The sequence below is a fragment of the Phaenicophaeus curvirostris genome, chromosome 4 (assembly GCF_032191515.1).
Source record: "Phaenicophaeus curvirostris isolate KB17595 chromosome 4, BPBGC_Pcur_1.0, whole genome shotgun sequence".
Classification (NCBI taxonomy): Eukaryota; Metazoa; Chordata; class Aves; order Cuculiformes; family Cuculidae; genus Phaenicophaeus; species Phaenicophaeus curvirostris.
In genome coordinates this window covers 21,476,790-21,497,720 of record NC_091395.1, presented here as the reverse complement: position 1 = coordinate 21,497,720, position 20,931 = coordinate 21,476,790, and the positions used below count along the sequence as shown (strand labels likewise).

The 20,931-nt window shown below is 38.5% G+C and overlaps 1 protein-coding gene across 1 annotated transcript in view; it reads left to right on the top strand.

Moving 5' to 3' along the window:
- The window catches only part of UBA6 (ubiquitin like modifier activating enzyme 6), a 30,248-nt gene that overhangs the window by 4,003 nt on the left and 5,314 nt on the right, over positions 1–20,931 (top strand). The window contains exons 4-28 of the mRNA XM_069855467.1: positions 644–672; positions 1,364–1,458; positions 1,984–2,095; positions 3,132–3,212; positions 3,763–3,885; positions 5,977–6,100; positions 7,285–7,388; positions 8,249–8,311; positions 9,367–9,443; positions 10,105–10,171; positions 10,559–10,702; positions 11,346–11,413; positions 11,721–11,799; positions 12,007–12,087; positions 12,449–12,526; positions 13,710–13,891; positions 14,484–14,589; positions 15,541–15,630; positions 15,740–15,820; positions 16,417–16,545; positions 17,451–17,502; positions 17,608–17,671; positions 18,199–18,268; positions 18,922–18,993; positions 20,181–20,298. Of these exons, the coding sequence (XP_069711568.1) occupies positions 644–672; positions 1,364–1,458; positions 1,984–2,095; positions 3,132–3,212; positions 3,763–3,885; positions 5,977–6,100; positions 7,285–7,388; positions 8,249–8,311; positions 9,367–9,443; positions 10,105–10,171; positions 10,559–10,702; positions 11,346–11,413; positions 11,721–11,799; positions 12,007–12,087; positions 12,449–12,526; positions 13,710–13,891; positions 14,484–14,589; positions 15,541–15,630; positions 15,740–15,820; positions 16,417–16,545; positions 17,451–17,502; positions 17,608–17,671; positions 18,199–18,268; positions 18,922–18,993; positions 20,181–20,298 (2,289 nt within the window). The remainder of the gene's footprint in view (positions 1–643; positions 673–1,363; positions 1,459–1,983; positions 2,096–3,131; positions 3,213–3,762; positions 3,886–5,976; positions 6,101–7,284; positions 7,389–8,248; positions 8,312–9,366; positions 9,444–10,104; positions 10,172–10,558; positions 10,703–11,345; positions 11,414–11,720; positions 11,800–12,006; positions 12,088–12,448; positions 12,527–13,709; positions 13,892–14,483; positions 14,590–15,540; positions 15,631–15,739; positions 15,821–16,416; positions 16,546–17,450; positions 17,503–17,607; positions 17,672–18,198; positions 18,269–18,921; positions 18,994–20,180; positions 20,299–20,931) is intronic.

Genomic DNA, 20,931 nt, shown 5'->3' with positions numbered 1-20,931 from the left:
ACTTTTCTCTGAGCTGTTTACTACAGCACCTTTTCAAATTTTACTTTAAAATGTTCTTCCATGGGCCAGATTGCTTTACCCATAATCTTGTGTCTTGAGTGAAGTCTGAGCATAGTTAATCTAAGTTATCAATGAATGTAATACAGGAACATATGAATATAGGCATAACTTGAATTATCCCCATGTAGGAAGTGGGGAGGTGGGAGAACAGATGCAATTTGATGAAAAATGCATAACTGCTCTGGTGGAAGAATATCCTTAATAATTTCCCTTACTCTTTATGAACAAGGCTTGTCTTGGCTGCTTCTTACCTGGGATATTACCCTTTCAGTTGCCTTTAATGCTACCCTGCACCAGATGCCTGAACAGAGTCATGAAGTTTTGCAGTTTGTCCTTAGTATCTCTGTTTTCATGCATGTGGGATGAACAGCTGACAAATGTAGAGAGACTCTTTAACCTCGCTCTTGTTAGTCTGCTTTCAGTGGTGCTGTAAAATGCTTGAACTGAATTTAAAAAAGAACAAACCCTTAAGCTCTGAAGGTCTTAGCGATGATATACTGTTATTGTCCACCCACATAACTATTCAATTACAGACTTGCAAGAAATCTGCAACAGTCCCTCTCTCTCTTTTTTTTTTTTTCAGCCAAAAATATAATTCTGGCTGGGGTAAAGGTATGTAAAACATTTCTGTTCTTTGATATTCATGCGTGAGCAGGGGAAGGAGCAATACTACTAGCTAAGAAGTATTCTAATCTTAAGTTTATGAAACTGTCCTTCAGCAGAAGGACTGAGTACAGTCTGAGTCTCTCATTAATGTCCACTGCCCTCTGAAATACCTTATGTAAGAGTTTAGCCAGCTGCTGGTCAGACATGGAGTCCTTTTGTACAGAGTGGCCTCTCCTGAATGGTATAAACTCAAAAGCCATACTATTCAAAATATATTATCCTATTCATTTGTCTGTCAGAATCCTTTTGTGTAGATATTAGAATGGGTGGATGTTTTAATCCAATGACTGCTTTTGTACTGCCGGGATTAATTTTATTAGAGAAGTCTTTTAAATTTCTTCCAATCAAAAAACTCCCTTGTTTATAACTTTAGGAGTCCGTTAATTTACAGGTCTCAATTGCTTCTTAATGGCACTTTGGCAAAAATCATACTCAGTATTTAAATGGTCTCATCACTGCAAGATGGGAGGAAAATGCCTAATAAAATGCAGATTGCAGATGCACTTGTGTCTCAGTGGTACAACTGTCTTCTGCAGTGCTGGTCCTACAGCATTTTATATGGGGCTTAAGCCATCCTTTTGGGTGCTGTGACCATCTGTGCTTCTTTTAGTAAGTGTTTTTTGCTGTACTTTCTTAGGCTCTTACAGTTCATGACACCAAGCAGTGCACGAAATGGGATTTGGGGACCAATTTTTTTATCCATGAAGATGATATTACCAGTCAGAGGAACAGGTTAGTGAAGTCTTTGGAATGAGGAAGGACTGAACTTTGCTAGGAGTAACAGTTTTATCAGTGGTGGAAAAAACAGTTAATTGTCAGAGCTGCTAATACATACTAAATGCTTGTTAAACCCTTTCTCTGGAGGTATTGGCTTTGAACGCAGTGCCAGGTAGATATTAGAGGAACTCTAGATTGGGACTTGAGTTCTGTCTGAGTCAAACACCTCACTGCTTGCAGTTGGGAGCTTGTAACGTAAATTTAATAGTGGGGAAGGGTGCATTTCTTCCTTGGGCTTTCTCAGCCATCCATGTGAGAGTAGAAAACAGCCATGATGCCTGATCATCAATGAGTCCTGTTGTATATTGGACAGAGCTGTTTCCCTCAGACCTGCTAGGAACAAAAGTGTGAGCAATGGAGTTGGTGCTTGTTACCAGAAGACTTCTGAGAGACTCTTTTAGGACATGTGTGGCTTGAACTTCTGTATTGAAAATACAAATTTGTAGGTGCATGAAAATTTTAAATTTGCCATTCTTTCAGGGCTGAAGCAACACTTCATCGTATTGCAGAACTCAATCCATATGTCCATGTAGCTGCATCAACTGTGCCACTAGATGAAATGACAGATCTGTCTTTTCTAAAGCAGTACCAGGTATGTCACCCTTAAAGCAGTTGTATGTGGTATTTTGCTCAGAGCAAACACTTAGGGTTTTTTTTAATATATAAGTAAATAAAGTTAAGACAAACTTTAAAGTACATTTTGAGATGATGAAAGAAGTAGGTCTTATATTTGAATTAATTAAATAGTCATGCTTGTTTTTTTTCACAGCTGAAATAGTGGTTTTGGATTCCTAGCCCTTTCTTATGACTTTTTTTACTGTCATAGTAAATTCTATAATTAGCTAAGTGAGATTGGAATACAACTTTCTTGTTGTTCAAAGGTGAAACTGTGACTTTTTTGCAGCTATATAGAAACTCAGGCTATATAATTAGAAAGATCATTTATGTGTGGCTAATGAAATGTGAGCTCCTCTGTGGTGGAATAAGGATGTTTTCAGTTGTTCAGTCAGCTGTCTCCTGCCTGCATGCAGGGCTCAGTCTGAGTTGCAAACTTTTACTGTGTGGCTGTTGGTTATACCCAGGTTTCAGAATGTCCTATAATAAGCCATGTATAACTGAATGGGACACTGTGCATATACTTTGTAATCCAATATTATCATAAACTTTAGAAGAATGCTTGCAGAAATTTTAAGTCTGTAATTTGGTGAGTGCCAGTACTTGAAGCTTGTGTATACTTCTTGATATGCACTGATGACTGTCATTTGTATTTGTTTTGCTAACTTTAATATTCAAGATCTACATTTTCTCTGAGATAACATTTTTGTTCAATAACTTTTTTGCTAAGTATTCTAATCGGGTTTTATGTTTCACAGCCGCAGTAATTAAAATAATGAGAGTAAGAATTTGCTGTTCATGCTTTTGCTCGTCTTGTTTCCCAAACTTGTGGAGCAGTAACCTATCTGTTCTACTCTGTAGTGAGAAAACAGACTGAATGCTGCTTTCTCTATTTTGTGTCTGGGAAAGGAATTGGGTCACCTGAGTAACTTACTGTTAGCACTGCGTTTTCCATAGCCTGAAGATGTTGGTTGCTTTTGGTGTCTTATATTTATTTCTGTTCTTGTTCACAGTGCGTCATATTGACTGAAGTAAGTCTGTTGCTGCAGAAGAAGATTAATGAGTTCTGTCATGCTCAGCAGCCACCTATTAAGGTAACAGAAAGAATTAAACACACAAATAATCTGTACAGTGAGCATTCTGGACCTCCAACATGTTCTGTCCAGAATTTGAAAAAGCTAATTATGGGGAACATAGTTCTATGCATTTAGAACATTGACGGAACAGTATGAGTTTTGGGAGGATGACGATGCTACTTTGTGCGTGTGTCTGGTGTTATCTGGATACCAGCACAGACAACAATAGCTTTGTTCCTTAAAAAAAAAAAAAAAGAAATAGTTTTAATTTTTAACTCATGATGTTTTGAAACAATATGCTGAGACCAAATGTAACAGTAGTAGAAATGGCAGTATGTCACTGCGTTAAGGATGTGATTCTTGGGTTTTGTGTAAGGGTTCTGAAATGCTCATGCAGGTTCAAAGCCTGTCATGAATGCTGTGCTGTATAGTCAGTTGCCTGGGTGCACCTGACATGTTTCCCTTGTGGAAGTTAAACCTGCTAGCCTCGGACAAGGCCAGATTGAGAGATCATTCCTTTGGCTTGTGCTGTTTTAGAGATATTCATGATTTTTACTTTCTCTTGTAGTTCATTAGTGCAGATGTATATGGAATATGTTCACGTTTATTTTGTGACTTTGGTGATGAATTTGAAGTGCTGGATACAACAGGAGAGGAGCCAAAGGAGATCTTCATTTCAAATATAACACAGGTGAGGGATAGAAGATATTGTGCTGCTTTATTTATTTATTTTTCTGGAATGACTAATTATTTGCAATGTGACCAAACAGAGTGTTTCACTTAGCAGCCTACGAAGCAGTTGAAAATTGGCATCATAGCAGAGGAAGAGTTACTTTCGTCTTGTGTGTTCATCAAAAACAGTCATAACATGCTAACATTGTAGAGTGTACTAATGCCTCCTAGTTATTACTTACAATATAACATCACAATATTGAGTGGCTTTTTTTGAGAGAGAGAGAAATGGGGAGATGTAGAGAGAAGAGGACACAACCTTAGTGTGGAAATAGGTTAAGTCTTCTATGGAAGACCTGAAATAGCAATGAAAATAGCCCTTTTTTATCAAACTGCAGCATTACTGCAGGACTGCTGGAATGATCAAGGGAACTGAGAGCCTGTTTTGAAAAGAAATTTAAGGGTTGTCTTAACCTACCAAAGCAGAAGCAACGAGAGGTGGGTATTATTGCTAATACTTCCCAGTGCAGAATGTAAGAGAGGATGTTCATTTGATCTTATTGTTTTAGAAATGGAAATGACCGTAGTTCCTTCTCTCAGTTCTGGAAGTCCAGACTATAAACTCACTCATCCAGCAACAAGCATTTTGTTCTATCTCCAGTCTGGATGTAATAATAAGCAAACTGGAAGGAGTTGTGTAGCAAGCTGGGTTTGACCTGAGTTAAAACTCATAACGTGATGATTTGGGTAGCCTGTTCTTTGGTATCTTTAAAAAGGGAATGGATGACTTGATTGTTTGCAGTTATGTTTTATGGCTTGTGCTGATTGCCTGCCAAGTCAAAGAATGAATGTGTATCTGCATTAGTATCTTGTGATTCATAACCTGATAGTTGAGTTTAGTTCTATCTTGATTCCATTCTCTGAAGTGTAAAACTGACCAGAATTACAAATCAATACCAAACCCACTGTCAAGTGGTGGTTCTTATCCTGTGGACAGGGTCAAAGTGGCATTCTGTCCCTAAATCAGAGAATTTGTCATTCTTCATGCCTTAGAGAACATAGCCCACTGCAATTATGTTTTATGCTACTTAACCAAGATCTTCCTAATACTGGGAGTTCAGGAAGGGGTGACAGGAGACTTTACGGCGAAGGCTTGCTTGCAAGTCGCCTAAGTTCCAGCCTGAGCTACTCCACAAGGTCTTGATGAGCTGTTCTTAGACTGTAGAGGGCTCTCTGTATGAATAGGAAGTTGGCATGACACATGCTGTGACAGATTGAGATGATGACCAACGTGCCTGCAAGTGTAAGTTTGTTTGTGATCTGCTTGAGGCTGTGGCTTTCCTGTATTCAAAGATATGCAGCTTCGTAAGCTTCCTTGCTGTCAAGAATGAGTCTGAGGTATCCTTTTTAAGGAAATCAGATGAAAAGGAAACATGGAGTAATAAAGTTTATTCAGAAGACCTTACAGGCATACCTAATTTACTTATGCTTCACAGGTATTGCATTTTTTATTGCACCATTTTTTAGCCAGGAAGTATTTTTTAATTGAGGTGGGTACGTAGTTTTTTTTATGCATAGGGTTAATGCACCCTTAATAGACTACAGTATAGTTTAAACGTAGCTTCTGTATGCACTGGGAAACCAAAAAAGTCATGCGACTTCCTGAACTGTGATATTTGCTTTATTGCTTTGATCTGGATCTGAACCCACAATATCTCCAAGGTATGCTTGTATTTCTTAATGTCTAATAAAACGTATTTGTACCTATAGTCTGTTTTTTGGTTTGGAAAAAGGAGATACATTTCTTGCTACTTCAGAACAGAAGAGTGAATTTGTCTGCTAAGTACTCAGCATGTTAGCAAACTGAATTGTTAGAACTGGAAAAGGTAAAAATGAGAAAGTTTATGTTCTAAAAACACTGTTAAACTGAAAATAACAGGTCTGAAAAAGTTATCTTAGGGTTACCTCCTTGGTATGGCAGAACTGAGGTATTGCTGAAGGTGTTAGAAGCTGCAGTTTCAATAAACAGAAGCTACGTGTCTACAATAAAGCATGACTTCTTTACACAAGACACTTTCCTCCTTGCTAACATTGCCATTTTCCCTTTCAGTCAAATCCTGGTATTGTCACTTGCCTTGAAAATCATCCACACAGGCTTGAAACAGGACAGTTCTTAACCTTTCGAGAAGTTAATGGCATGTCCTGCTTAAATGGGTCCACTCACCAAATAACAGGTAAACTGTTGCTGACTCATTTGCAAGGTTTTTAATTTTTTGGACTTCTGTAGTGTTAGTTACTGTAGCCAAAGGAACTTTGAGTTTTGTAGACCTCTAGTGAGTTTGCACCAGAAAATTGCTTTCTGGTGGAAAGGTCTTCCTGGCTTTGTCTTGACTCCATTTCCACTTGAAGTCTTTCCAAACTCGTCTTGCTTCTTAAGGAGCAGTGGGAACTCTCAGCTAGTGGATACTGATTGTCAATCTCTGAGGTTCCCATTGTTACTGTGCTGATGAAACCATTTTGTTTTTTGGAGGGTATCATACTGCCTGTGCTTCTGTCATGGTTTTGGAGTAAATAAACACCATGTTGCCTGTCACCCTTTGCCTTGTAGTTTTTTGGGTGACAATTTAAGTGTTACAGCAATGTGTTGGCATTGCTTGCGTGCTTTTGAAATTATTCTCGCATGTACCCTGCTTTGATCTGCACCATACATGTCTCAAGACATAGTGCTTGGTTCCTTTTGGTTACTGGGGAGCTGCCCAGCTCCCAGGTCTGGAGGCCTGTTTGTCTGGAGCAGAAGAGGGAGTAGGTGGGTGGAGGTTGGTTTTTTAACTATTCTGTGATGTGAGACAAAAATGCTACCCTTGGAAGATGTGGTTGAGCCCATTTTCTTTAGACTTTCTTGTTTTGCTAGTGCTAATACCGTATTCACTTCCTTGTTCTTAATCATAGCCCAGTTTTTAGTTTCAGTTTTCTGTGGGTTTTAACAATTTTTGTGTCTTATTGCTTTATCTGAATGATGCTACAGGTGGTGTTAGAGGAAAGGAGTGACTTAAATGCTCTAGCTGCCCATTTTGGTTGCCTGTTGTTATAGTCACAGGGCTAAAATCCTTCTCTCAGCACTATATCGGACACTGCTGTGCACAGTGTGAGTAAAGCTGAGTGTGATTTAAATCTGCTGCCACTTTAAAAAGCTTATTTCATAACAGGTCATGTGAAACTAATACTTTAGCCCAGAAACTGGCAGAGAGGGACAATCCTGTTAGCAGGATCAGCTGTGTTTATGCTGTCAAAGCAAGGTTGCACACTACAAAATTACAGCATAAGAAGCATTGCCAAACTCCCACTTTGTTGTATACAGAACTGTAGTGTCCAGTAATGCTTTTAATTATCAGTCACTGTTTATTCTCTTCTTTTTCAGTGGTGTCCCCTTATTCCTTCAGCATTGGCGATACATCAGATATGGAGCCTTACCTACATGGAGGCATAGCTGTCCAAGTGAAAACACCCAAGATGTTTTATTTTGTAAGTGTGTGCTTGATGTAACCAGGTTCTTGAGTTTTAATGACCTGAGCACTGGAAGCAGAGTTCAGCAGGTGCTTGATTTGGTATCCTGCAATTTGGGTTTGTACTAATTTTATTGGGTAATAATAACAAAACTGATTTACTAAACTGTAAAGAATAGGAAACGTTTCAAAGTTACGCTGCCAGTGTAGAGGGAAAAAAAAAATTGTGGGCAGCCTATCCCTGTACTCCTGAGAACTCCATGAATGTCTACAAACATGAGGCTTCTTGGCAGCCTTCTGAGAGAAGAGGCAGTTGGATGAGTTTGTATAAGAGGGATTGCAAGGTACGTGGTGCCTTGTGCCTTTTTGGGCCTGTAGAAAGTAGATCCTAACTGCCCTCAACCATTCCCTGCCCATGGCAGGGGGGTTGGAACTGGGTGATCTTTCCAACCCTAACTATCTTATGATTCTATGATTCTCCTAAAAAGCTAGAAGCCAGAACCAACTCCTTCTGATATGAGAATGCACAGCTTAGTATCTTGTCTCTGTGAAGCAGTAGCTTTCTCTTCTCCCCGAGAAATTCTCCAAGCCAACAGCCAGTTGCCTATGAAATCTCTGACAGCCAACCTTGGAACAGCTTAAGAAATAAGTGTTGCCCCTAGAATATGAAATATCTCTCTGACCTTTTTGGTTGGCAAAACTTGTAGTAGATGACTATTTTATGTGTCTTTTGTATCATCAGTAATGGAGAGATTAATGGCAATGCTAGTAAGAAAGGATATTTGTTCTTGGTCTGTCCAAGACTATTGTTTTGTCAGGTAGCAGTGACTGTTGTGCCCTTAAGTGGGTGTGTTGTTATTATGAATTGTATTTTTCCAGGAACGATTGGAGAAGCAGATAACAAATCCATTATGCCTCGTTGCGGATTTTAGCAAGCCTGAGGTAATTGGCACGTGGGGGTTTGAGTGTAATTGCTTTTATGTTAAAAAGGCATGGAATGTAATCTGCAGCTTTATGTGTAGAGCTATATAATTTCCTAACTATTCTGTAGAAGTTAAATATAAGTTTAAAGTGAGAAGTAAGAGTGAGGTATCAGTTTATGTGGTCACACAGAGTATACATTGTGGTTTAGATCATCATAGAGGCTTGTTATGAGTGTTTTGCATGAAGTCAACTGTAAATACTTGGCTAATGTATTTCTGCTGTTTAATATCTTGGTTTCTGGTAAGTCTTTAATTCATGGGAGTGTAAATTTTGCAAGTAACACAATGATTTTTTCTGTATTTAATGATATTGCTTAGTAAAAATCATACTGGCATCAGAGTTGGAATAATCACAAAAGGTGATTGTAGGTTGGTTGGAAACTGGATTTAACAGTGTAAAACTATATATATACTTTTTTTTCCCAAAAAATGATTCAGATAATTTTAATATTAGAGGCAAATATTGCTAACTTCCTCTCCATCACAGTTTTAGTTAGGTGTTATGGACATGCAAGGCATCTAAGTTTCAGGCTCATTAAAATCTAAAACTAAAAATAATGTTGATCTAATGGGGTTTTTTTGTTTGTTTGTTTAATAATGTAAGGTCTGACTTGCCTGTTCATATTTTCTGCTTTTGACTCTTAATGTGGAGCTTTGGTATTGATGTTTGGCAAAATAAAATGCATTCTGATGTCTAGGTAAAAGAAGTTTACCACATTTTCCAATTTCAGTACTAAATTCTCTTGGGGACTTTTTAGTTTGACTTAGTAGGTGCTGAATGTGCATTAAGTATATTGCATCGCTACTACGCAATACTTTATAAACCCAGTTTGTAAAAATATTAGTGTAGGATATTTCAAGTTCACTTTTTAATGCTATTTAAAAATGTTTATGGACTGGTATGGTTAAGAGACAAGGGAGTAAAATGTAAAGGGATGTGTTCAAATAATTGCTTTTGTTTCCTTAAGTTTTCTCAAGTTTGTAACTGATCAACAGCTATTGTTTTCTTAATAGGCACCTTTACAGATCCATGTTGCCATGCTTGCCTTGGACAACTTTCAGGAGAAAGCTGGTCGCAGACCAAACATTGGGTAACGCAGCAGTCTTGTGTTTGCTAAGCTTTGAATCAGAGTGATCTCTCCTTTTAGTGTAGTTCCTCATCTGATGTGCAGGAGGGTACCTTGTCCATCTCATACCTAATAGATGACATAGAAATGAAAAGTTGAAATCTCTAGATGAAAAATGTTACTTAGCGCATGTTTGGGGTTTGTAACAGGGCTTTCCCAATACAGCAGTGTCACTTTCTGTGCCATTTCTGGTTAGACAGAAAATGCTTCTGGAGGAAGTCCTTCTCAGTTCCATTTTTTTCAGCTTATGATTTTAATACGGAAAAGTTGTTTCAGTGCCTTCTGAATTATCCTCTAGCTTATGACTGTAAAAAGAAAAAACATTCTAAAGCATTTTTCCTCTGCAGTATATTTTTTAGCTGTAGTTCTTGATGTGCATAATTTTGAGTTAAACGAGACAGAATTACTTATGAGCTATAAGTCCTAAGACTGAACTTGCACATGAGCTGCTCCACTGAGACTCTGTTCTTGAGCTAACTAACATTTAGAAGAGCTTGCTGTTAAAGCCAGTATACATTTCCAAACTCTTTGTACTGTATCCAGTACTTTTTCCTCTGTTGACTGTGTTTCTAGAAGGACTCTGGAATGTTTAAGCGATCATTACTGTTTCTACCCTGGTGTCTAGATGTCTTCAGGATGCTGAGGAAATGCTGAAAATAGCCATGTCTATAAGTGAAACACTGGAAAACAAAGTAAGGAATAATCATCATTATGAGTAATTTTTTATAAGCATATTATATGCCTAGAGGTCATGCTTTAGTTTATTTTGCTTGTTCTAGTCTTTGTATCCATCTTTAGATGGATCAGCTGGCTTTCTGAAGGCCATGTGCTGAAACGGAATCATGTTTCAGCACAGATTCAATTGAACATTAAGCTCACGTCAAGGCTTAATGGCTTGTGTGAATGCAGTTTTATATAAGTGCATATTACAAGTACAGGGTATGCAATGGTTCTATCTTGGCTGGAACTCTCTTTGCTAGAGTAAAATAATTTTTCGTCTACTGAAGAACAGGAATCTGTGACGCTGTCAAGCACTGATGAATGGATAAATATGTTGTTATTATGTCTTTATTTTTCAGCCTCAGGTGAACGGAGATGTAGTCAAATGGCTGTCTAGGACTGCTCAGGGGTTTCTGGCTCCCCTGGCTGCAGCAGTGGGTGGTGTTGCTAGCCAGGAAGTCTTGAAAGCAGTAACAGGAAAATTTTCTCCATTGCAGCAGTGGGTAATGCTATCTTTGGTTTTGGATCTTTATTTTGACAGCGGTGTTAGAAATGCATGGTTATGTGTAAATGCTGTGTGATCTAAATAGCCTGAAAAGCTTCTATAATGGGATGAAAGGGAGAGATTTGAGACTGAATTTAGGAAAAAATATAATGTTTCTATGGGTACGATAAAAACGCAGCCAAGCCGAGTTAAAATTTGAGGTTCAGACCTTTTCCTACAAGCAAGGAGAGCATTGGCCTGTTAGTGCATGGCTGCAAAGGTGTGATGTGGTCCAGATGAGAGCTTAAGTTACTGTACGTAAGAACAGTGCTTTCAGATTCTCAGGGTAAAGTTAGATTTTAAAACTTCACAGTCTAATCTGGAGAGGTTACATGCCAGTCAGAAGTTAAAAGCTTATGTCTCACGTTACAATGAGCCTTTTTCTCTTCTGTGTCCAAGTGCTTTTTACTCTCCACTAAAATTGTGAAGTGAACTGCAGGGAATTAATGCTATATGGTCTTCCACTGACTGTAAAAGCTTAATGCATCTGTATTTCTAGATTCCGCTGAACTTAGAAAATATTTACTTTGCTTTTTTAAGTGATGATGTGAATGTTCTTCACAAGTTTTTATTAGTTTTTTTTTCTTTTTTTTTTTTGACAGCTATATATAGATATGTTAGACATTGTAACACCTCTAGAAAAGATGGGCTCTGAAGAATTTCTCCCACGGTAAATATCACTGCAGTCTGTTGTTTTATATACTGTTCACATTTGAATCTCAAGCAGGCACAGAAGATGTCATAGAATCATTGTATGATCTATGGTTGTGTGTCTTTTAAAGTTAATTCAGTGCTGTTTGCTGGAGGGAAAGGTTTGGGGTTGAGAATGTCCTATTTGAGCATGGGAGGAATAGGAATTATAGGGGACTTGGTCTGATTTACTTAGTTCTTGTCAAAGTGCAGTTTGATATCAATGATACTACAGTGATAAATGGCAAATTACTAGTCTTCTGTTTTTATCCCCTATGCCTGCATAGGGGAGATAGGTATGATGCCTTGAGGGTTTGTGTTGGAGACTCTCTATGTCAGAAGCTGCATGATTTGAATGTTTTCTTGGTGAGTATGACTTGATGCTGTTATGCTTTTTGCACGTGCTTTATCGCTACAACTCAAGTCCACTGTCTTCAAAACAGTGAGGGCAGCCCTGATGCTATGTGCCGCTACAGAATAAATGGTCCAAATTAATAATGGGACTTGTCTGTTAAACTTGTCGTCTTCATGGTTTTCACTTAGGATTCTGACAGAAAATGTCATTTACTTTAGGTTGGCTGTGGGGCGATAGGCTGTGAGATGCTAAAAAACTTTGCACTTCTTGGTGTTGGTACTGGGCAAGACAAAGGATTGGTAAGTCACTTATTAATCTCATTTTGCTTGGTAAAAACTAATGTGACAAGTAATAAATAAATGGACTACTTAAAAATGTTAAAAGTCTATGCCTTGTTTCAAGTGGATCTCTGTGCAGAGGGTAAAATGGCTTCAGCATAGAGTGAAAATAGTGTGCAATTAGAAGCAGAACACACTTGGAGCAGTCCTGTTGTGTTTTGGTTTTGGAGCAAAGTTTAGTCAGTATAGGCTAACAGCCACAGTGGTTGCTACCAGCAGTACTTTGTTTTGACAAGTTTCTGTAGAGATTTCATCAAGATTGTCGCTCAGAACTGCATTTAAATTGTAACTTAAGCTGTTGCTTTTTCCCTTTCTGACTTAGGTTACAATTACAGATCCAGACTTGATAGAGAAATCCAACCTGAACAGGCAGTTTCTTTTTCGACCTCATCACATACAAGTAGGTTTTTCTTGTTCAATAAACTTTCTGGACTGTTTTTCTATTTCCCTGTCATGTCTACCCACCAAGAACTGAACTTGTGAATGTATGTACTTCTGTACAGAAAAGACATAAAGATGGAAGTGACAGCCAGTATCTTTTAAAACAATACCTAGAACTTTGTTGGCATCCCGCTTACCACTAGTATCAGCTCAGTAAAATTGGCTGGTCTGATGTTAATTTGTACTGGTGTATTTGACTAATGAATTCTCTTAAACTTGAGAATCGGATGTGGAATGCTGTATTGCATAAGAAACTGCCATTGGTTAATATCCCAGAAATGGTTTACTATACCACTGAAATTCAGGGAGAATAAAACTAAACCAAAAATAGACAGCACAAGCAGAAGTGTTCTCAGTCAAAGAGCTACCGCTAATGGAACTTAACCAAAGTTGCTGACTTCTGTCTTAATTCAGTCTTCATTAAGCTGCTAAGTTGCTCGTCAAAAAAAAACCATGTCCATTCAGTACATGCATGATATAGAAACTGTTAATTCCGTAGATGCAGGGAGAATATCCCTGTTCTTGTAAACACAGCAAAAATAAAAAAAGGTGGCTCAGATCTTGACAGCAGTGGGGAAAAGGGATTCCCCTGCCCAAAAGCCAGCTGAATTTTTTGCCTCCTGTTTATGGCTAGCAAATCTGGGAACAGATTACATTTTGGATGGATAGGTAAATGGCAGGTGAACTCTGCAAGCTTTCAGAAGCCACACTGTCTTGCGTTCTGCTGTTCTAAGTGCTGGTCCCTAGGTAATTGAATGTAGTATGACTTAAAGTGTCAGGTAGGTTAAGCTTCTGAAATAGGCTTTGTGTGGAATACCTTGCAGTAATATGATTATTCACAGGTGTTTGTCTATGCTGCATAGACATAGTCACAATAACTGTTGCGTTTATCCTCTGGCAGTCATGAACTGCTCCTTTCTTACAGCATTTTGAGAGCCTGAGAGGCAGCACATGACATCAGTTTCAGTTGCTCGATACAATTCTGCTGCACTATTTAAGCACTTTCACCTTGTGGTCTCTGATGCACTATTTTAAAGAAAACTAAACGTAAAATCAGATTGTGTGATCAGCAAATGTTTATTCTGTGTCACAGGTGCTCTTTATCTAATATTGATGGTATATGTATATATTTTTACTTTCAGAAACCTAAAAGCTATACTGCAGCAGAAGCAACTCTGAACATCAATCCTTGCTTAAAAATTGACTCGTATATTAATAAAGTTTGTCCAGCCACTGAGAACACTTACAGTGATGAATTCTTTACCAAGCAAGATGTGGTTGTGACTGCTTTGGACAATGTTGAGGCAAGGAGATACATTGATAGGTAGGTTGTGGAAAGGAAGCAAGGGCTTTTTTTCATGTTCTTATGCGAACTTGGCTTTTTCTATTCTTAATCTTCCTGATCTGCAACTGCTTATAAGATCTGATAACTAATTGCTCAGATCTGTCTTGCTCCTTTATAGGGATGCTGGCTTGGGGGAGAAAAGGCGTTTATACATGTAGTGGAAACCAACTCTACTGTTGTGTGGCTGCTACTGTTCTCATGGCAGAGATCCTTGGAGTGAGTTCTTGGAAACGAATAGCTGACAGGGTCTGATGCAGGGGAGAAGGCTGTGGCAGCCCTAAGATTGAATTACTTATGCGTAAGAATGTGTGTTTATATTTATAAGTAGGTATGTTTACGTTTATAAAGAATCACTAATGCTTCTAATCCAGGTAGGCTGAGGTTTATTGATCCTGATCTAAGTTGAAATAGCTCTTCTTGTTTAATCACTTTTCTTCCTGAGTTTGGTGTAAGCTTTCCACTCTTCTGGAAGTGCCTGGTTTCAATTCTGGAGTGTAACTCCAGTAATGTCTGCAAGGCAAGAGTGTAGTGATTACGCCGTGTTCTGATAGCCTGTGTCTTTCCATGTCAGTCGTTGTGTAGCAAACCTGCGTCCTCTTATAGACTCTGGAACTATGGGAACGAAAGGACACACAGAAGTTATTGTGCCCCATCTGACAGAGTCCTATAATAGTCATGTAAGTGTTTTAAGACCATTGCTTCTCCTCTGTAGCTAATCTCTTACTGCCCTCTTATTCTTTAAGCCTTTATGTATTTATCTAAAATAAATGATCTATTTGAGTACTTTTAGGAAACAATTACTTATTTGATTTCTGAAGAAAAGCTCACAGGAAATAAAATTTAAGCAGACTGGAGACATCATGTCTGCTGCGTAGCTGATGATTACACCTAGGCTAATAATTAAAAACAACTACTACATGAATCATGAAACATAAGCTTTGGGAAAAGTCCTAATTCTGAAGAATTTCCAAGGGACGGACTCTCCTTTTTTTTTTTTTTTTTGTTCCTTAAACTCCCTTCTAAATCAAAATCTAATCCCACAATGGCATTGCAAACTGTCTTTTGCAGGGGTTTCCTTAGAACTGCTTTCTGCCTACTTATTCTTTTCTTGGTGGGTATCACCGCCACAGGTAGATATGAGAAAGACAAGCCTCTGTAGCAGGAATTAGTCTGCTAGTTTTTACAAGTATACCCAAAAGTTCTGTTTGAATTGGAAAGGGGAAGGTGAACCTTCACATTCTTGCAGTATCCCTCTGTTTAAGTCCTTGTGAAACTCCCTTTACAGGGTCCGTAGAGAACAAAGTCTGTCTGGCCTTGAATGAAAGGGCCATGTTGAGAGTTTATCTGAATATGAACTGCACATCTCGGAGGAGATGGCCAGCAATTTCTTCTGTCGTTTGTGTTTCAGAGTTCAGCTTTGCTTTCCAGTGTTGAGTTTAGACTATTCTTCATAAAAAGGAAGTTATGTGTTAGTGTTTATAAAACAAATATTGTTCTAAGCATAAATAAACCACCTTGTGTTTTATAACAGTGGGGTTTTAAACTTCTGTAGTCCAGGAACTCTTTATGCTGTTATTAGCAATAAACTTAATAAGCCTACATTTACTCACAACTCTTCTTAATTATAGCGGGATCCACCAGAAGAAGAAATACCTTTTTGCACCTTGAAGTCTTTCCCAGCTGCCATTGAGCATACGATACAGTGGGCAAGAGATAAAGTAAGGGAATAAGCTTTCTGGCATTCACCTAAATTAATGTGTATTTGGAAAGGTGGGGGATCTGATTCACTTCTTCCAAAATGCCATGTTTGTTCTTTTCATTTTCTAGTTTGAAAGTTCATTTTCTCACAAGCCTTCGTTGTTTAACAAATTCTGGCAAACCTATTCATCTGCAGAAGAAGTTTTACAGGTAGGGGAATATTGCCAGGGTATAATACAGGGTTTAAACTAACGCTCTATGGATTTTGTTTCTATCTAAGTTCAGTGAGATTTGGGTTATTTCTGACTTTATTTGGCAAGCCTGAAGATTTCTGTGGCCAAGTCATTAGCAGATCTTTCATGGGAGCCAGCAGTATTCTTGGTGTGTCTCATAATTGAGGGCTGCTACTCTAGCTCGTGTGTGCTGTGTACACGATGTAGAAATAACCAAAACACTGAGGCATTGCTAGCAAGTCTATAATGAATGTCTCCCTCATGTGCAACCAACTAGGAAGAATGAAGGGAAGACCTGGTTTCAAGTGAATTCAACTATGTGATAAGTTAGACTCGATTGCTTAATATCTTTTCTTGTGAGTCTATAATGGCCTATGATCCATAGGGGTGGGTGAAAATAAATAGACCACAGCACCTGGGGAAGAACTCAGTGGAGAGGAGAACATAAAGGATAATGTTTCACAAAGCGACCCTTTGTTTCCTTTTGCCTATAATCTAGTAAAAAAGTATTTATTGTTTGACTACATTGGGGGGGATCTTGTCTAACGTTTTCATGTTTCCTTCTCTATCTAGAGAATAAAATCAGGAGAGAGCTTAGAAGGTTGTTTTCATGTTATTAAAACACTCAGTAGAAGACCCCGAAGTTGGACTCAATGTGTAGAACTAGCAAGAGTAAAATTTGAGAAGTATTTTAGCCATAAGGTAGGTAAGACCTGGAAATAGGGTGGCTCTAGACTAATAAGGGTTTTGGAACACTTGGTAGCCCTGATAAGTAGGTTTCCAAGTCTTTGCACTCACTTTCATCTGTTCATCAATAACGAACCATACTTGAAACGTAAAAAATGCTGCATACCTTCCTCTTCCTACGGTAGTGCTTTTAAGTCTGGTTTATTAACTTGTACTGGCTCAGTTCAGTAGTTTCCATGCAGTTTTCTTGGTACTTTTCTAGCTGACTAGGTATTATATTCTTTCAGAGCAGCAGGATGATCAGGTGTCTTTTACTAGAGGACAGGGGCTTTCGTTTCTCTCATTAAATTTTGTTACTGAACTCATCTTCACATCCCTGGTTTTCCCAAAGGTGTGAAAGGAAAGTTGTCTGAAATAAGAGCCAGTTATTCTGAGAATTGTTACTTAAAGTGTGTGTGTATCTGATCTTGTAGGAAAGATGTTAAGATGACGTTGTGTCATATCTGTGCTTATGGAAGCTCTGGTGGTAGCTGTCACATTGAGAAAATGTTGCATTCCCAATTGTGAACCAGCATGCAAGAATCCTAAAGTGACAAGGGGTGGGGAGTGGGGGGAAATGCTTTGTTTGTTGGATTAAGTGTCTTGGTTGGACTTTGAATGAGGTAACGTTGTCATCTTTGTCCTGTGAATGAATGGGTAGGTCACTCTGTCTAGTAGTAATTATATCTCATTAAGCTTCCCATCTTATCACAGGCGTCTTAGATTTTTCTTAATTCTTTATATTACCTCAACTACATATTAGACTGTCTTAAGAGCTGTATCAAGATTTCACATCATAACTAAAAGCAGGACTTGATTTAGTGTGATCATGACAATCTGTATATGATAGATTACAAAAGCTTCTCTGACTTTTCCTCTAGGCTCTTCAGCTCCTTCATTCATTTCCCCTTGATACACGATTAAAAGATGGAAGTAAGTACAAATGCCTCTTTGTTCCTGTTGTGCATTCATAATGTACCTCATGTGTTGCTCTTCTAGATTCCTTAGGATTTCATCTTAAGTCTGTCTTCTTACCAGGTTTGTTCTGGCAGTCACCAAAGAGGCCACCTTTCCCAGTGAAGTTTGAATTTAGTAATCCTTTGTAAGTATGGTACTGACGCTGATGTGTTTTATAGATTCCTTTAAAACTCCTGCTACGGCAGGAAAGCGCGAGGCTTTATAGCAGCAGATGCTGAACTGGTACTTGATAGGTACTAGGGCATAGTCTTACACTGTAGCAGGTTTGGTGAGCTACCTCATACTTTCACTGCAGGTAATTTAACTTTCACTGATGTGAAACTAAGATCATAGCAAATATAAAAGTATTTCTGAGGTGAAGCTTGTTATCATACTGATGTCACGTGAGTGTAGTTGTTTTCTTGATGGCAGAGGTTAAGGAAATGTAGTTTTCATTAAATGACTCATCACTCATCAAAGTTTGCTTAGTTTTGGGGAAGATTTCCGAGTCCCTCAAAATCTATCATCTCTTTTTGTACTGTGTACACTGAAGGGTGGAAAGTTGGTTTCTCTGTGTGTGTTTTCAAGACATCTTTGAATGTGATTGCAAACCTTTTTGCAGCTGAAGTAAAAACCAATCAATCCAAAATAATTATCTTGCTCTTTCTTCAGGCACTATGGTTTCATTGTGAGCGCAGCAAAGCTCTTTGCAACAGTGTACTGTGTTCCTTTCACAGAAAAGGTAATCCATGTATTTTAACTGTCCGTATTGCATAAATTGGATATATGTGTTCAGTTTTGGCCCAAGAACTTTCCAAGAACTGATTAAAGTGATTTTCAAAGTAATCCATCCTTCAGCACTGGCTGTTCAGCAACTGCTTACATTTAGTTGTCTTTTTATAAAGCCCCAACCTGGAGAAGAAATGACTTGTATATTGGATGTATTCAGTAAGCACTGAACTCAGGAATTCTTATTTTGGTGAACCTGTTTCCTGTGCAAGATAATAACTGAACTGAAAGAAGATCCGTTTAAGGCATTTGTTTTAATTAATTTTAATGAAGCTATGGTCTAGGAGTTTTATTTTTTACTACCTGCAGCCTCTGTATTGCTTATCCCTTTGCTTTTCTTGTTACCCTTTTTCTTATCTAATTGGATCTTTCTCTAAGTCATGTTTCCACTTCAGTTCTGTTGAGTTTTCAAGTGCTAGTCATTTCACACCACTCTGGTTCACTGTGGCAACTGAAATATCACTTGGTGTTTCAGTGATGACGTTTCACTGAAATGTCATTGAATATTTGTGGGATTTTTTGATTTTGGTATTCTTTGACATGCTGCTGTGGGTGCCTTTTTGAGTTGATGTGAATTTAAATTGTTTCTCTTAAAAACCATAATAGGATTTGTCAGAGGAAACTATCTGGAAGATCATTTCAGCTGTGAAGGTACCGGAGTTCAGGCCTTCAAACAAAGTAAGTGTGATACATAGTTTCAGGAGAAAAAGAAATCCACAGGCAGTATCCTACCTCTCCAGCTACTTCTTGCATTGATGCTGATGAAAAATACACACAAATTAAGATGTGGTTTGGGAAAACAAGAGTGTCCTGGCATACAGCGTTGCTTTAACTTGACATAGCTAAGGTATCTCTGTACTAGATGCTAAATGCAAGATGTGGGGTTTTTTTTGGCTTTTGCAAATCATCTGTTTTAACTTAGTTGTTCATGTATGAGCATGATTAAGTCTGCAGGCATTTAAAGTTTATATGAGTCTATACTATTTAAATAAAAATATTAAAAATTTTATTCGTAAACAACTTTAAAGCAATCCAAAACTAGTATCAATTTGTTATTTCTTCCTAGGCTATATAAAGGAATTGTCGTTACTTTTATGTTTATTTTTGAGATGTTAACTGCAAAACAGCTTAACTGTTATTGTACAGTGTCTAGCATTTGTAATCATTTAAAGTTATCAAATATTCCAGGGTATTTTCTTATTTTCTTGCCCAATGTTAACATTTGTCTCATGTCTGCTTACCTTGTGAGACAAAACTGATAATTTGACTTGGAATTGCTGAATGGTTGATGTTAGAGGGGACATCTAGAGACCATCTAGTCTCTATCTCAATCCCCTTTCTCAAGCAGGGGCAGCTAGAACAGGTCATCAAGGACTGTATCCCTTCGGGTTTTGAATATCTCTGAGAATGGAGACTCCACAGCCTCTCCCACCGTCCTCACAGTTTGGGTTGGGTGTTTTGTTTTTCTTTTTTTCTTTAAAGTATTTTCTTATGTTTCTGATAGAATGTTTTGCCCTTCAGTTTGTGCCCTTACCACCTTGTCTTGTCACTAGACACCAATGAGAAGGGTCTGGTTCTGCCTTCTGTACTTGCCCACCGTCAGATATTTACGCGCATTGATGTGATTCCACTGAACCTTCTCTTCTCTTGGCTGAATCGTCCTAACTCTCTCAGCTTCTCCTTGTATGAGATATGCTCCAGTCCTTTAATAGTCTTTGTGACCCTTGGCTGGACTTGCTCCAATAAGTCTGTCTCTTGAACTGGGGAGGAAAGACTGGAGGGAAGACAGGAAATCTAGTACGCTTCACACTGGTGCTGTACAAAATTCATGTATTTTATTGCTCAAGGACTGCATGCACTTGCAGGTTGTACAGACTGATGAAACTGCAAGAAAACCAGATCATATTCCAGTCAGCAGTGAGGACGAAAGAAATGCTATTTTCCAGCTGGAGAAGTCTATACTATGCAATGAAGCTCTGCAAAGTGAGTAGTGCAAACTAGCTTCGTAGCTTAGTAACGTCTTGCAGCTGCTCTGCCGGTAGCATGACATTTGGGTCTTGGGAAAGAAGCAGTTCTGTAATTTACAGAAAGCAGATAGCTGATCTCTAGAGCTTTCTAAAGTGCCATGCAGGTGACTGTCATTATTGCTGTACATTACCCTAGGCTTCCATATGTCTGAGATTCTTGCAAGTTTCAGGGCTCTCTGTAAGAGGTGCATGTAAGTACAACCTTGATGACAGTCAGCAGGCAGCAGGGAATTGAAATCTCAGGAGAGAAGTAGTGCTGCTCAGATCCCAAGTGAACCGAAAGTGATTCTGGTATGAGGATGTTGAGAGTTACTATTACAGGAATCAACCGTAAATTATCCTAAATTGTGAAAGCTGTTAGTTGTCTTCTGTGTCTTCTAGATACGTTAAAATGAGGATCTTCAAATCCCGTTTTTGTGCCTGGCCACATGGGAAGATCATTGTGCAACCACTACATGCATGCATTTTTAGACCATGAACACGGGGAAGAAAGATTAGCTTAGCTCTAACCCCGTCCCACAGAGTGTCACCCTAACCTCTGTCTCCCGTGCTATTGAGCCCATAGTCAGTTACAGATAAAGCTTAATAG